This window comes from Dendropsophus ebraccatus, chromosome 5, assembly GCF_027789765.1.
Source record: "Dendropsophus ebraccatus isolate aDenEbr1 chromosome 5, aDenEbr1.pat, whole genome shotgun sequence".
Taxonomy (NCBI): Eukaryota; Metazoa; Chordata; class Amphibia; order Anura; family Hylidae; genus Dendropsophus; species Dendropsophus ebraccatus.
This window is the reverse complement of record NC_091458.1, coordinates 24137865-24155462: the sequence shown is the minus strand read 5'-3', so window position 1 is coordinate 24155462 and position 17598 is coordinate 24137865. Positions and strand designations below refer to the sequence as shown.

The following is a 17598-nucleotide window of genomic DNA, read 5'->3' as shown; positions in this document are numbered from 1 at the left end:
ACAGAAGACTGTGCCCCCTACAGCTGGGCTTGTGCATAGCAAGTCTTTTCATTATGTCAGCATAATACAGTTCCGGCCCTTTAATAAATTCTCACTGTTTCCTTAGCTATAAAACGATTCCATACTGGAGAAAATAAAACGTCCACTGATCGTCCTGGGTCCAAGCCATAAAGAACCATGTTTACCGAGGTTGTTTCATACAAAGAACCATTGTTTCAGGAGAAATGACCTGCATCCCTGTCCGACCCATGAAAACCAGTGTTGCATATGGTTTTTAACTCTTTCCCAGTGCTCAGCCCCTGCATGTTTTAGCAGTATCTGACAGATCGGCAATGCAGTATTATATGAGTAGTATATTAACTTATGCGTTTCTATTACAGGAGGATTCTTGGGAAATTTTACTTCTGGACGCCCGGCTTTGGCGCTGGTTTGCTTGCATCATATGTCGCTATACTGATTGAAAGGAAAAACAGGTAATGGGTTTTTATATTATTATTATTTTATTTATTTTTTTTTTCAAAATGTTACCTGAAGATGCATTGGGTTAACTTTGTAAAAATATTGCATAAATAACAGTTCTGGTGATTTTGGAGATCCAATGAATCAGTCTGTAGATTATATGCCGGGAGGGCGCTGCGGCCGGCAGCGCGACCTCAACCGGCTTCAGCGTTCCGTGTATGTAAAGTGTGACGTCACAGTAGTTCACTACGGAGTCTCAAAGGGACCATCCAACGTTTCAGCGTGACTTACGCCTTCATCAGGGATAGCGGCCCCCCCTTTGCTTACTCCTTTTAAGGATGTCGATGGAACGCCTCCAATCAGTCAGCTGATTCGTCATTCACATAATGCGGTTTTTTTTTAACGTTGTCTTTCCTACTGCCGTGTGTTTATACTGTATGTGTCAATCCATGATTAATTTAGAAATGCGAAGAGTTCCATGCCTGCATTCAGTCCATTTGGAATAATGGTGTTAAACTGAAAAATCATTTTGGTTTCAGCCCGTGATAGCTGCTCAATGAAGTTACCTCCTCTCCAGTGTCTATTTATTTTCTTCAGCCCCCCGAAGATTGTATTCTTTATTTCTCCCCTATGTTTCTCTGTGTAATGCTTTGATAGAGGATGCCCTTGGAATTTTCTTTCTATATTGTATATATGTTCCTGAAGTCTTTTCTGTAACATGCGTTTAGTACGACCTATATAAATTTTCTCACATGGACATTTGATAAAATAAATTATCCCTTTATCTTTGCATGTGATATGTGATTTTATTGAATGTATGTAGTCTTTGTTCTGTAATTCTAATATAGGACTAGTTATTTTGCATTTTTGGCAAGCTTTGCATTTTTTACATGGGTATTTTATCTTAATTTTATCTTAATTTTACACCACATTTTAGTAAGGAAGAAATAAACTTTTTGGATCTAACTATTTATATCAAGAATGATTGTTTACATACTAAAACATACAGCAAGCCAACAGACAGTAACAGCTATAGAGATAGAAAAAGCTGCCATCTACCCCTATGGCTAACTAATATTCCCAAAGGACAATTTACCAGACTCAGAAGGAACTGTACTAATATAGAGGGTTACGAAGAAGAAGCCACAAAACTACAAAATAAACTGCTAGCTAAAGGGTACAATAGAGAACATATGGAAACTACATGCAGAGAAATATGCAGGATAGAAAGAGGAACATTACTGCAGGAGAAAAACAGGATAGACATGGAAGATAAAGACAACACAATAAAAGTACCGATTATAACCACATACACTGCCCATAGTCATGTACTCAAGAAAATAATAAAAAAACATTGGGACATTCTAAGAGGAGATAAAATCATAGAGGAAAAAATCCCCCAAAACCCAACATTTATCTTCAAGAAAGCAAAGAATGTTGGAAATATGATTGCCCCGACAATTAAATAGGAAAGAAAATGTTTAAATAATTTAGAGAATTACATCCATACAACCCATGTAAAAAATGCAAAGCTTGCCAAAAATGCAAAATAACTAGTCCTATATTGGAATTACAGAACAAAGACTACATACATTCAATAAAATCACATATCACATGCAAAGATAAAGGGATAATTTATTTTATCAAATGTCCATGTGAGAAAATTTATATAGGTCGTACTAAACGCATGTTACAGAAAAGACTTCAGGAACATATATACAATATAGCAGTGATTTTCAACCTTTTTTGGGCTGCGGCACATTTTTTATACTTAAAAATCCTGGGGCACACCACCAACCAAAATGGCACAAAATGACACTAAAACAGTACATATTATACATATAGTTAATAATATAGATTCTAAATGTATTTATGCTCTATCAGTGTGAAACCTGGGCCTGTTTTCTTCTCCCCCCTGTGCTTCTCTCCACCATACTTCTCCCCCTTCTTCTCTCCTGTGCTTCTCTCCCCCCTGCTTCTCTCCTGTGCTTCTCTCCTGTGCTTCTCTCCACCATACTTCTCCCCCCTGCTTCTCTCCCCCATGCTTCTCTCCTGTGCTTCTCTCCCCCATGCTTCTCTCCTGTGCTTTTCTCCACCATACTTCTCTCCCCCCTGCTTCTCTCCGCTGTTTCTCTCCCCCATCCCCATGTTTCTCTCCCCCCTGCTTCTCTCCCCTGTTTCTCCCCCATCCCCAGGTTCCTCTCCCCCATTGTTTTCTCCTGTTTCACAGGGGCACCATAGTTTGGGGAACTTTCCCCACGGCACACCCGACCATGTGTCGCGGCACACTAGTTGAAAATCACTGCAATATAGAAAGAAAATTCCAAGGGCATCCTCTATCAAAGCATTACACAGAGAAACATAGGGGAGAACTAAAGAATACAATCTTCGGGGGGCTGAAGAAAATAAATAGACACTGGAGAGGAGGTAACTTCATTGAGCAGCTATCAGGGGCCGAAACCAAAATGATTTTTCAGTTTAACACCATTATTCCAAATGGACTGAATGCAGGCATGGAACTCTTCGCATTTCTAAATTAATCATGGATTGACACATAAGGTATAAACACACGGCAGTAGGAAAGACAACTTAAAAAAACCCGCATTATGTGAATGACGAATCACCTGACCGATTGGAGGCGTTCCATGGACATCCTTAAAAGGAGTAAGCAAAGGGGGGCCGCTATCCCTGATGAAGGTGTAAGTCACGCTGAAACGTTGGATGGTCCCTTTGAGACTCCGTAGTGAACTACTGTGACGTCACACTTTACATACACGGAACGCTGAAGCCAATTGAGCGCACTCCCGGCATATAATCTACAGACTGATTCATTGGATCTCCAAAATCACCAGAACTGCTACAAGTGCTTAAACGAAACAGAGATCCACCAAACAAGAGGATATCTGCTACCCATATACATCTGGATTAAGTAAGTGCTATCACACTACAATATTACATGATCACCAGAGTTAGAGTAGCGGCGCTGATGTATACATAGTAATTGTTTTTTTAAACCACAACCATTTGGAGAGAACGGGTCAGCCTCCATATAGCATCCTTTAGCAGCGAACTACAGCCCGCCAAATAGTTAGCGCTGTATCTTTAATTACATTATACTAACTGCATAAATAGCAATTACCTTATAAACTGATCTCTCAAAGGGTTTTTCATTTAGTCTCATTCCACTTCCTGGTTCAGTGTATGCGGAGCAAGGACTGGGCGCAGCGGTGTCTTAGGCTATGCCATTTTAAGAAAAAGTGTCGCGAGGGAAAAAAAGCATTTACTGTTTGTACATAAATTACAAGGAGAGAGAGGAAGGCAGCACTTTCTATATCTACATTAGAAACAAGTGAAGGCAGGGATGCAGTACTTTCTGTGCCTACATAAATTACAAGGAAAGGGAAGAAGGCAGCAATATTTATATCTACATTATGAATAAGTGAAGGCAAGGATGCAGTACTGTCTGTGCTTTCATCATTTACAAAGAGAGAGAGGAAGGCAGCACTGTCTGTATTGCACGGAAAGAAAGGAAGGTAGCCCTATCTGTATCTACATTAGAAACAAGTGAAGGGAGAGATGCAGTACTTTCTGTGCCTAAAAGATTTACAAGCAGAGAGAGGGAGACAGTACTATCTGTATCTACATCATGATAAGCAATTGAAGGGAAGCAACATTTCCTGTGCCTCCATAGTTTACAGGAAGAGAGACAGAGGCGTTACTGCTTGTATCTACATCATGAACAAGTGGATACAGGGATGCAGTACTGTATGTGCATTCATAATTTACAAGGAGAAAGAGGATGGCAGCACTATCTATATCTACATCATGGACAGCTGAACGCAGGGATGTAGTACTTTCTGTGTCTACATCATTTACAGAGCGAACATGGATTTGTAATCTCTGTATCTAGATAACTTATAAGCAGAGGCAGGGAGAAAGCACTATCTGTACCCATATCATTTACAGAGAGAGGTCAGTGCTCTCTATAATGTCCATTGAAGGAGGTAGAACTTTCTGTGCCTACATCAATTACAGAGAGAACAGGGATTTGTAATCTCTGTATCTAGATAACTTATAAGGAGAGGCTGGGAGAAAGCACTATCTGTACCTACATCATTTACAGAGAGATAAAGAGACACAGGAGCTCAATACTCTCTCCATATCTTCCATTGAAGGAGGTAGTACTTTCTGTGCCTACATCAATAACAGGCATGAACAGTAGTGGTATTATCTGTGTTTACATGCCTTACAGAGAGAGACAGAATGGCGGTACTATATGTGCCTACATCTTTTAAAGCGACTCTGTACCCACAATCTGACACCCCCAAACCACTTGTACCTTTAGATAGCTGCTTTATATCCAAGATCTGTCCTGGGGTCCGATCGGCAGGTGATGCGGTTAACCACCTGTGCAGTGTTCAGCATGGAGAAAATGTTCCAGGGGCATTCCTAATGATGAAGAGGGTGGGGAGGAGGGACGGAGGGGTGGAGCAAAGTTAGGGCACAGATACTCCCGTTTGGCACGGGGCTGCAAGTTTAAAAGTTGTTTTTTAGGACAATAACTGCATCACCTGTCGAGCGGACCCCAGGACAGATCTTGGATATAAAGCAGCTATCTGAAGGTACAAGTGGTTTGGGGGGGGGGGGGTCAGATTGTGGGTACAGAGTCGCTTTAAAGAGGTTTTCCAGAATAGGATATCAGAAGTTGATCAGCCCCTGCAGATCAGTAGTTTTTTTTCAAACCCCCTTACGTTTTTTTTTTTTGGCTGAACATGTAAAACACCCATTGATCTGCCAATGAACAAGCTTATTGGTTGGTCACATGTTGCTGCTTATAGGGTATCTTCATGATAAAGTAACGGACCTCTCTGGAAAGCACAAGTGGGACTTTATCTACCTCTGTAGTGATTACTGTAGTACAAAATGTAGATTGTTGGCCATATATACATAGGGAAGGTTTCGGCAGGGCTCCAGCATCCTCCGCTGGGCGGCCACAACAGCTCGTGATAGAATGCGAGGACCTAACAGGTGCTCCTTGTAATGTGGGAGCGGTTTCTCAAATAGCGGAGAGCAGCTCACTCAGCATTTCCTTCTTCTTCCCAAGTGTGGGGTGTTTCTTTCATTAAGAATTGGGATCATTGTAAATACTTGAGAAAGACATCTGTCTCCCGTTACCATGTCCTGGTGGCATCTGCCTCTGGTTCACCAGCTGTAGCAGATAGTAGGCTATTTATTTCGCATGGCTCAGCATGTGTTAATGTGTCCTGGTAATTCTCATTATCCGCCGGCCTAGTGATGAACACCGTTTTGCGGCTGTCAATCATGGAAATCACGGAGAGCACTCAGATGCAATAACCTACAGTATGTAAAGGATAATTCCTTTGATCTTGCATTACTTGTACCTTGTAAGCGCTGGATTGTGACTATTGATCGGTCATAAAATCGACCTGGGAGGGAAGGCAGCCAAAAAAAAAAAAGTGCTAGGATTTCACTATTCATAGACCATCTAATGGTGGATTCAGGAAATCGAGCAGTGGTCTATTAGAGGCAAATCCTACCCTTCTTAAAGGGAAACTGTTAGCAGGTTAGACAAATCTAACTTGCTGATATGCCTCTACTGAGCACAGGGGGCTGAGGATGAAGGTGAGTTTCTTACCGTCATCCTCTGCACCGTTTCTGTGCAGTTGTAGTTTAATCCCTAGGCTAATAAGAGGGCTTGGTGGACTGGGGACAGGACTACCGAACCAGTGCACCAATCCGACTCGGCCACCCTGCCCATTCTAATAAATATCAGCAGAGCGGGCCTGCCAGGGCAGAATGAATCAATGCACTGGTGGCCGGTAGTCTCACCCCCAGTGCACAAAATCACCTTACTAGCCAAGGGATTAAAGTACAAACTGCACGGAAACTGCGCCATGGATGACGGTAAAAAACTTATCCTCATCCTCAGCGCCCTGTGCACAATAGGGAGATATCAGTAGGTTAGGTCTGTCTAGAGATGAGCGAACCTCGAGCTTGTTCATCCGAACCCGATCGTTCGGCATTTGATTAGCGGTGGCTGCTGAAGTTGGATAAAGATCTAAGGTTGTCTGGAAAACATGGATATAGTCATTGGCTGTATCCATGTTTTCCACATAGCCTTAGGGCTTTATCCAATTTCAGCAGCCACCGCTAATCAAATGCCGAACAAGCTCGAGGTTCGCTCATCTCTAATAGTTTCCCTTTAAACTGGCCATATAAATTAGGTATGTGTCAACTGAACTTGTGAATTGATTGAAACTGGACAACCATCAAATTTTTACGGTGGTCTCTTAATCGCAAGATCCTGACCTGTGTAATCGAGATACCAGATCCATTATTCTGGAGTCTGATGAAAGTCCCCCCCCCCCCCCCCCCCAAATACTCTTTTACCAAAGTCAGCCAAACCTGCCACCAGTAGACTGTATAGGATGTATGGGGGCCTCCTTACTCTTCACCAATTATATCAGTGGAATTATGGGTCAGACATGATGTATTTTTTTCCCTTTTGGTCTTGGAGGAAGAAGCTGGCAACAGAGCAGTCTGGTTGTAACTTCCTACTCCCTATTGAGAACACATGAACCTTTTAGCCGTGCCAAACCATGTGTATGGGGAAGCCGGGATCATTTGGTCGATGGTTGTTAAAGGTGTATGACTACCTTAAGAGACAGTTGCCAGCTAAACATATTGATATCTGGTCTTTGTTTTCTCCATCATCTACCGTAGGGGAGAACCGAGTGTCCCCCATTCTACAGTGTGACTTATGTAGTTGTTTTTGTTGCCAGTCGACCATTTGGACTCTGTGTAATGGAACTTTGGAATCTTTTCTTACCACAATTGCAGATGTGTCCAGTGTCCACCACAGCTCATTGGCTGATCCCACCAGAATCGAGGCCACTTTAGTTATAGCTGTACCGCAGTTTTTTATGTGATCTTCTGAGAGGACTCTCTCCGAATGGAGGGACATCTGTGATATGCCCTCTCATGTGCACCTCTATAGCGGTTGGACTTCCTCTATCCTGTTGACTTATGAGTGTGATTTATATAGCTGTTGTTGTTGCCAGTCGACCATTTGGACATGGACCTTGGAATCTCTTCTCACCACAATTGCAGATGTGTCCACCACAGCTCGTTGTCTGATCCCACCAGAATCGAGTATAGGCCACTTTCTTTATAGCTGTGTGAACCTCCTTGGATCTTCCGAGAGGACTCTCTCCGAATGGAGGGACATCTGTGATATGCCCTCTCATGTGCACCTCTATAGCGGTTGGACTTCCTCTATCCTGGTGACTTATGAGTGTGATTTATATAGCTGTTGTTGTTGCCAGTCGACCATTTGGACATGGACCTTGGAATCTCTTCTCACCACAATTGCAGATGTGTCCACCACAGCTCGTTGGCTGATCCCACCAGAATCGAGTATAGGCCACTTTCTTTATAGCTGTGTGAACCTCCTTGGATCTTCCGAGAGGACTCTCTTCGAATGGAGGGACATCTGTGATATGCCCTCTCATGTGCACCTCTATAGCGGTTGGACTTCCTCTATCCTGGTGACAGTGTGATTTATATAGCTGTTGTTGCTGCCAGTCGACCATTTGGACTTGGACTTGGTGTAATAAAACCTTGGAATCTCTTCTTACCACAATTGCAGATGTGTTCACCACCCCACGTGCATTGGAATTCATTTTAATAAAAGTTTGTAGTATTTCATATGTCCGATATAAACTGGCGAGATGACCTATTTATTATTTTTATTACATACTGTATTAATCTCTGCCATTTCCCCTCCTTTGATCATCACTTATCTCTTTCCATCGTGCTCCGCTCTCTCCTCCCGTGTATCCAAGCTCTCACTGACTTTTATGACCGTCTCTATCTTCTCCTTCTCGGCATTCTTGTTTTTTTTTACTCAAACTTTCTCAGGTTTTCCTTTTGTCCTCCCCCTGTCTTCTCCTGTAGGAGATGTCTCCTTTGTTCACTCTGATTCGTCCTCCAGCTGTCTCGATTCCTCCATTTTTTACTACTTATTGGCTCTTCGGTCGTCTGCTGCTTTCAGATTTTCCAGAAGACGTCTGTATCCTGTTCTTCCCACCTGTCTCTGCTCTCAATCTTCCTAATGCCTTTTTACATTGAATTAGATTAACTCATCGTCTTCTACCTGCACGGTTTCCCATGTCTGCTCTCTCTCCCCATCCGGCCTCACCCCATCTCTATCCTCTTGTGGTTGGACTTTTTTTTTTGTTCTTTTTTAAGGATTTGGAATAGTTATTGTGGCTGTTTAATCGCACTCAGTCCTGGACTGTTTTAGTGCAGAACTAAAGGCAGCAATTTCTTTTCCTGCGCCTTTTGCTGTGCCAGATATGACTAAGATACTAGGAAATGTGAGGCTCAGCCTCTTAGACGGCAAAGTAGAGTGAGAAATAATGCTACCTCTGGATACCGCATTTATATGCTGATAGTCTTCCTGGAAAAGTCCCTTGGGGAAGCGTATAACAATTCATATTCTTACATAAGAATAACAGGGAGTTGGAATCGGCATTATATTATGCGGTTAATGCGCAGTGTTTCAAATGTAAAATAATGCAAGTTGTGAGGAGGAATCCTTTTTCAGAGTATCATATCTTCAGTTTTGTGTTAACAAAGACTTCAGAAGAGAAGGATTTAGGGGCAGTAATTTCTGACACATCACAATGATTTACCGCTGCAGAAGGCCATAGTGCCGATGGAAGTAAAGCCAAACATTGACTTATGATTGCAGACATCTTTTTTTAGGTAAAATTACAGCCGTATTTTTATAATAACGACTACAAATAAAGAGCATGATCATTCATTTTAAAATATGATTTTTGACATATCCTTAAAGCGACTCTCTACCCACAATCTGACCCCCCCAAACCACTTGTACCTTCAGATAGCTGCTTTTAATCCAAGATCTGTCCGATTCGGCAGGTGATGCAGTTATTGTCCTAAAAAAACACTTTTAAACTTGCAGCCCCTGCCAAACGGGAGTATCTGTGCCCTAACTTTGCACCACCCCTCCGCCCCTCCTCCCCACCCTCTTCATCATTAGGAATGCCCCTGGAACATTCCCTCCATGCTGAACATTGCACAGGTCCTTAACGATCCAGCCCATGTGCCGGGCTGACACGGGTGGGAAATAAGAGGCAATCTGGCTGGAGAATTCCTAATGATGAGGAGGGACGGAGGAGTGGTGCAAAGTTAGGACATAGATACTCACGTTTGGCACGGGCTGCAAATTTAAAAGTTGTTTTTTAGGACAAAAACTGTGTCACCTGCCGAACGGACCGCAGGACAGATCTTGGATTAAAAGCAGCTATCCGAAGGTACAAGGGGTTTGGGGGGTCAGATTGTGGGTACAGAGTCGCTTTAAGGTAGCTAGACAGTCCTGCAAAATTAGAAAGCTCAGCCTTATGTTAATCTAATGTGTATGACCACTTTAAAGGGATATCTGGCTTACATTATGTTATCCCTTATCCACAACGGGTCTGACAGCAGGGCCCCGCCACAATCTCCAGGAGGAGCCTTTTTCTCTCTTCGTTGTATATGGAGCTACCAGAGACAAGAATAAATATAGCTAGGTTAGCCAACTCTTATAGAAAATGAATGGAGAAATGGCGTACTAACAATCTGCTACATTAATAAAGGGATGGGATGGGGTTCTGGAGATGATAAGGCTTCGTCAGTCAGACCCCCCCCTGTGATTTCACACTTCTCTGGCTAGACATGTAGGATTACTTCAGTATGAAGGCTTATTCCACATAGTCTTCTAGAAGCCTAACAAGTTAAGTTTGGAAATTTCCTGAAACATGGTTATTTGGTAGCCTACCTCTGATCCTCATTGTAGACCCCTTCTTACTCCATGTTCTGCTCCATTAAAGTGATTTGGTCTGATGAGCCTAAGGCAACATACTATTGGGTTGTGTCCAAATTGGCCACCAGAGGATTACTACCTATTATGCTCTATTTCCTAGTCCCGACGTTAGTGTGTACATAGACTGCTTTATGTTGGGTTATAGTGTTTCTTTGTTTGTCTTCCTGTAAATATCCTGTTATTTCAGCATCATTGATCAGAGGTAAAGCAACAAGGTCATACCAGCCTGGCTATTGTCCATGACTACACTGTGGCGTTACGAACAGGACGCCTTTCTAGAATTTGGTTTGATAAGGTCTATGTACAGACGAATATTAAATGACATTATTTGATAAAGATATAAAGCTTTATATGGGAGCCATAGTTGATTTTTATGTGTATCGTTTTGTCCTCTTTATCATTTACTTTGCGGTAGAGTATTTACATTTGTGGTTCTTTTATATTTACCCAGCTACTTTACTGAGTACGGCTTGTAAAAGCTAAGCGATAGCATAACAAAGCTTTTACTTTTACTGATAAAGTGATCTAACATGGCAAAACGACGTCAAGTGATTCCGAGACATTGGCCACGTCTGCCGTCTATGGTTTTTGCATTTGTGGTTTACACCCTAAAAGAGCCCATATACATTCAGGGTTGGTTGCCCCATCTCTAGAAAAATCCAGCTATATTCTTGTCTGGTGATGTCATCTGAAAATTAAGAAGAGGGGATGCCTATAGGTGCCTTCCCACAATGAACCTGCAATTCTCTGAACTACCGGCTAGCTTTGGTCATATCTGAGCGTGTCTATACTGGTCATTAAATAATGGGTAAAGGGGTATTCCGATGAATAACTATTTCTTTATTAAGGTTATAGAACTTTTGTATATAAAGTTATATAACCTGTTATGTAACCAGACTCGAGCCTGCTCCAGTTGCGCTCATCTCTAGTGGTCATCTCAAACAGGTTTCACTCCATTCTTATGGTCCATATGATTTGACTTAATAGAACTTTATAGAGTACGGAACGCAGAACTCTAATTTTCATTAAAAATAAACATCCTGTTCCGACAAACTTGGACTAGACTCCCTTTCGAAGTACAACCAGAGAGAGAAAAATTGCCGTCAAAAGCTTAACTGGTTTCATGGACGATAGCAATTGCCAAAAACATTGAAAATTTATCGCACAGCGCGTTTTTGCATACAAAACATCATACCAAACTTTTGATTAATTTCAGAAACTTTGTTCTTCGTTTCCAGCAAATTCCCATTTGGCAGGGTGAGCGAAAGCTGACTCTATATAATGTGATAAAAACAAGGCCTTGCCGCCGACTGGAACTAATTATTATCCTAATGTGGAGTGCGTTCATCTTTTTTTTTTTCTCTTCAGAAATCACAAACCTTCAAACATCAATAAGAGTAGCCAAGGTTTATGTGAAGCAGCTCCAGAAATCCACAGCATATGGCATTTTTTTAAAATGGTATTTCCATAGAAACTTGATATTTTATCAAAAAATTAAAACCACTGTGAAATAATGCAGCCACCAATAGATGTGAATGTATTATTGCTGACTATGCAAGTCGATCAGTGATGTAACAAACTCCCTTCAAGATGTTGAATAATGGTTCTCCAGAATGTCACTTTTTCACGTGGTGTCTTTGAAGGGGGTTTTCTTCTTAGGATAGTCCAAACATATCAAATCAGTGGAGATCCAACTTCGGGAACCCCCCATCAATCAGTTGATTGAGTATGATACGAGTGTTGCAGCTTCTTCATTACCAGGCACAGCTGCATACATAAAATCATGTTTTCTTTCCAAGTTTAAGTGTTGCAGAGGTTGTTTTAAAGGGGAATTATCTTGCACAGAAGATGCAGAGGAGGAAGGTATGTCTCTTACCTTCCTCCCTGGCGCCGTTCCAGTGCAATTAGAAGTTTGTCCAACTAGGACCACTACGAGCACTGGGACACCCGTTAGGAGCACTACCCACTCCCATAGCGCCGATCCAGCCCGCCCCAGCCAGTCCGCTCCATTGATTATAATTAGAAAGGGCCAAGCCGGATGGGGTCAGGCAGTGCTCTAACAGTGCTCCTGGAGCAAACTACTAACTGCTCCAAAGCAGCCCAGAGGATAAAGGTAAGAAACATACCTAGATTCGACTGACCTGTTGACAGTTCCCCTTTAAGCTACAGCATGCACGCCTACTCTATCTTCTTTCCCTCTCTGTTGGGAGACTTATACATTAATCATGAACGGCAGGCAGGGGCAAGTGTCCTCTATGACACTTCAGCTCAGAAGGAAAACATGATTTTATAACTTTGCAAAACGCCATCAGTTTTTCAATGTGTAGTGACCGTCCTTGCCGTTACACGTCACAGTGAATGGAGCCAACTGCTTCCGGCCCTATTCACTGTGTATTGCTGGAGTCGAACAGCTGATTGGTGGGATAGGTGCTGCGTGTTGGCACCCTATCGATTAGTGGCTAACCAGTTATTGTGTGAATAATGTATAATGTTTTTGCCTTAAAAACTTGTGAAAGTTGAGAGAGAAAATGTCTTGATCTCCAACCTGCGAACACTGACTCTCCAGTCTGTGGACCCCCCACTCAGTTTTCCGCATCCGTATTGGTAGAACGTTGGAGGGGTTGTATCGGTAGCAGAAGACAACTCAAGCCTTCTGCTCCCTGCCACTCCGTTTCTGTATTTCCAAATCTCGGGGGCAGGTGTATACTTCGATCATCACATGCGTGCAAAGCGAGCAACGAGGAGCAGAAGGATTGAGCCGTCTTTTTCTCCTTACACCTTTAAATTATTTGCATTAGATAAGTGATGGCTGAACCTGCTGTTCCAGCCGACCATGTAATGTGTATGGTGGCCTCTCAACTCCTTTTGCTCTCAAGAATATAGAGCTGTCGAGCAGCAGCTTTCTTTTTCTTTAGAATACATACAGGCTCGGTCAAGCTGAGTGTTCACGTGTATTGTGGATTAGTGGAGACAGCTGTCAGCCACCCGAGTGTTCAGCCGACAGCTATTATATCTGTATGACCATGAACTAGCCTCCCACTTTTCAACCAACTTGCTTTTTGACTCCCTGCAATCTGGCTTCCGCCCCCACCACTCCAAAGAAACTGCCCTCATCAAAGTGGCTAATGACCTGCTGACTGCCAAAACCTCACACCAATATTCTGTGCTCCTTCTCCTTGACCTATCTTCTGCCTTCAACACAGTTGACCATTCTCTCCTCTTACAAATTCTCTCATCCTATGGCGTCACTTGCTCAGTTCTCTCCTGGATCTCCTCTTACATCTCCAACCGCACTTTTAGTGTTTCCCACTCCCACACCACCTCCTCTCCTCGTCCGCTCACAGTTGGTGTTCCCCAAGGCTCTGTACTTGGGTCTCTTCTCCATCTATACTTCTGGCCTGGGACATATCATAGAATCCCACGGCTTCAGGTACCACCTCTACGCTGATGACACTCAGATCTACCTCTCTGGTCCGGATGTCACCTCTTTGCTATCCAGAATTCTAGAGAGTCTATCGGCCATATCCTCCTTCTTCTCCTCCCGCTTTCTAAAACTCAACATGGACAAAACAGAACTTATCTTCTTTCCCCCATCTCGCTCCACCCTGCCGTCTAATCTGTCAATCACTATCAATGGCTGCACTCTGTCCCCTGTTCCTCAAGTCCGCTGCCTTGTGGTCACCTTTGACTCTGCCCTGTCCTTTAAACCCCAAATTCAAGACCTGACCACCTCCTGCCGCATCCACCTCAAAAACATTTCCAGAATCCGATCTTTTCTCACCCCTGACTCCACCAAACTATTGGTCCATGCTCTCATTATTTCCCGCTTGGACTACTATAATATCCTCCTCTCTTGCCTTCCATCTAGCTCCCTAGAGTCCCTTCAAGTCTATCCTAAACTCTGCTGCCCGACTAATCAACCTTTCCCCTCACTTCGCTTCTGCCTCTCTACTCTGCCAATCCCTCCATTGGCTCCCATTGCCCAACGTATTCACGTATCCAAAACCTGTCCCCTCCATACATCTCTGACCTGATATCCCGCTACCGTCCCTCACGCAACCTTCGATCCTCCAGTCTGGGTTTTCGATCCTCCGTCTGCGCTCCCCCCTTGTTCATACCTCGCACAACCGCCTTCAAGACTTTGCCCAAGCCTCCCCCATACTCTGGAACTCGCTACCCCGACACATCCGTCTCTCATCCACCATCAAGTCCTTCAAAAGTAACCTGAAAACCCATCTCTTCAAACTAGGCTACAACCTATAATAATTCTGCATCACACTGTGACTGGCTGCACTTTACCTCCTGTTTCTCTCCCATTACCCTATAGATTGTAAGCCCTCGCGGGCAGGGTCCTCTCCCCCATGTACCAGTCTGCCATTTGCCTTCATGTAAAGTGTTTTGATCTTGTGTTATTTCTGCTCGTTACCCCTATCTATTGTATAGCGCTCTGGAATTAAGGGCGCTCTATAAATAAATAATAATAATAATAATATGGCCATGTTTATGTTATGAGTACGGTTAGGCTCGCCATACACATTACATTAATATTGATGGATACCATATCTAATGTGTAGGGGCCTCCTGAATGTCCCCTATCATCAGATGTTGGATTTCAGCATCCATTGTTCTGCTAGGAGTGATGCCATTGCCAGAAGTTTATTAGATAAACATGTACGCTTGGCCAAACTAAGCTATATGTATGGCCAGCTTTTGGCTCTGGGCTCCCTCCCCTGTTTATTACCATGGAGAAGGAGATACGCTGCGGCCAGGCACCTCTGGTGGTAACTTTTGTTCCCACAGAATTAATGTATTGGGCATGTTTTACATCCAACATGCTCATCCCTCGTATCCCTTAACATCTGCTTTAAATGACTCTTGGAAGGTTACCATACACATTAGATTGTAAGTCGATTCTGCCAGTTTTTATGTGTATGTTTTTTCATGCTGTTATACTTTCCATTGAACAGTTTCCATTATGTTCTTCAGTATCTGTTAGATAGCGATAAAGTCAGTACTCAGCATCTCCTTAAAGAGACTCTGTCAGTAGGTTTCTGCTGTCCTATCTCAGGAGTAGCATAAACTAGTGACAGAGAAGCTGAACAGAATGATGTATCACTTACACTGTTCTGTGCAGCTCATCCAGAGATATCCTCCTGAATAACATGGACAATAAGTAGTCCTCTCCATTATGTGCATGAGCTCAGTAGTCCTGGATATTCATGAGAAGCAGAAAACTCCACCCACCAGCTGCTGATTGGCAGTTATCTATCCATGATATGTATAGGTAGTCAACTGGCAATCAGCAGCTGCAGGGCGGGGAGAGGGGTGTGGCAAGAATCCTATTCTCCTGCATATTAGGAGAACAGCTAAACAGAATGATGTAAGTAATACACTAATCTGTTCAGAATTTCTGTCACTAGTTTATGCTGCCCTCATTTAAATTGGAATAAACCTAGTGACAGATTCCCTTTAAGGTCAGGTAGGAAGTTACTCGATCTTTTTAGCTATGCTAATAGCCTCGGACTGCTGGTACTGGTCGATAAAACCTGGAACCAGATTGAGAACGCTGGGACTGGAACCTGAAGCTTGGCACCAGAACCAGATTCAGAACAATAGAACAGGCAACCAGCACTTCGTTGGACATCAGCCCTTTGTTGGACTGCTCCCTATTGTATTAATGGGTTCTGTCATTAATAAAATAAATATAAAATAAAACTTTGATCAGTCAAGGTCTCACTGGGGATTGGACTGAGGATGATAGAGCATATTACTCCTTGGCACACTGCAGTCTCCATACACTCTACTATAGGTTTATGAGGCCGCTGGACAGAGCGGGAAAACGAAGGAAGCTACTGCATGTATCTCCTTGGATATCTCTTTGGATATGCAATAAATTGGAGATATGACACTACCTCTAGATGCTGTTGGACTTTCCCAAAATTGTAAGCGTCAAAGGGACATTTAAAAAATTTTGATTTGTCAGTCTCTGCTGAGACCCCCACCGGACAGGAGATTTAGTTTGGGGTAGATTTTAATCCCAATCTCCGTTTAGAGGTTTCCATCATAAGTCTGCGGGGTCACTGGATGGAGATGATTGACAAAGGGGAAATGAAGCTCGCTACCGCAAGGGTCTCCCTACTCATTCTCCTAATTGGTGGACTGCTGAGACCACAACTGATGAAAACTTTGACATGTAAAAAGTTTTTCTCAGTTTAATACACAAAATAAAGGGGGTATCTGGTTAGGTAAAATACATGTGCAATCATTCCCCCTTCTGGAGACTAACAATTCATTCCTTACATGTCATTACCTTTTCAGTCTCCTTCACCAAGTTCTGAGCTGCTGCTTTCTTCTTAAGACAAAGAAACCTTGTTCTTTCTGTCTCCCCCTGCTCCCTCCTCACTTCTGAGACGGCTCATGTAAACACATGTAAATAACATACCTGGCCGGCTGTCTCTGCACTTTGTGATGCCAGGAGATTTAATCACATTGAGGTCACCAGCAACTTGACCCCATTAATCGTCCTGTCATGACAGAGTGCAGAGACAGCTGGCCAGGTAGCTGTTTACATCAGCCACCTCGGAAGGGAGGGGGGAGGAGGGGTAGATGGTGGGAGAACAGCTCACACACAGTTTTTTGTGTCTTCTGTAGAAAGCAGCAGCTCAAAACTGGGGGAAAGAGACTGCAAAGATAATAACAAGTGTGGAGAGAATTGTCAATCTCCAGGAGGGGGACTGATTCAACATGTATTTTACCTAACTGGATAACCCCTTAAAGCTTTTCACGCAACCTTAGCATTATTTTACACTACGGAATTTGGGCGGAATTTCAAGGGGAATCCACATCATGGACCCTGCTTGAAGTTCCGCCTGATTGATTTGATTGATTGACATGTCAATTCTTTGGGCAGATGGCGGAGTGCGCGTAAGACATCCTATTCAATCAATGGGACAGGCGGAACTTCAGGCAGAGTCCACACCGCAGACTCCACTTGAAATTTGGCACAAATTGTGTAGTGTGACCTGGCCCTTATGGGCGCTGATTCGGCTGGTGTGATCCTTTTTTCAATCCGTGACCTTCTAAGCATACAAATAAGGTCACTCAGCGCACTGGAGATTGGCCCCGCGCCCCCTGTGCACCGATATCCCCTTCCCCGGGTAACGTGCGCCTTCTGAATCAAGTCCAGATGTAGGGCTGCATTCAACTTCTTCAGTAACTGGTAATAAAAT

General features: G+C 43.2%; 1 protein-coding gene across 1 annotated transcript in view; it reads left to right on the top strand.

Annotated features, from left to right (window-relative positions):
* Window positions 1-17598, top strand: part of TMEM135 (transmembrane protein 135) — a 271742-nt gene that overhangs the window by 52990 nt on the left and 201154 nt on the right. Inside the window, exon 3 of the mRNA XM_069969670.1 lies at window positions 381-473. Coding sequence (XP_069825771.1) covers window positions 381-473 — 93 coding nt within the window. The remainder of the gene's footprint in view (window positions 1-380; window positions 474-17598) is intronic.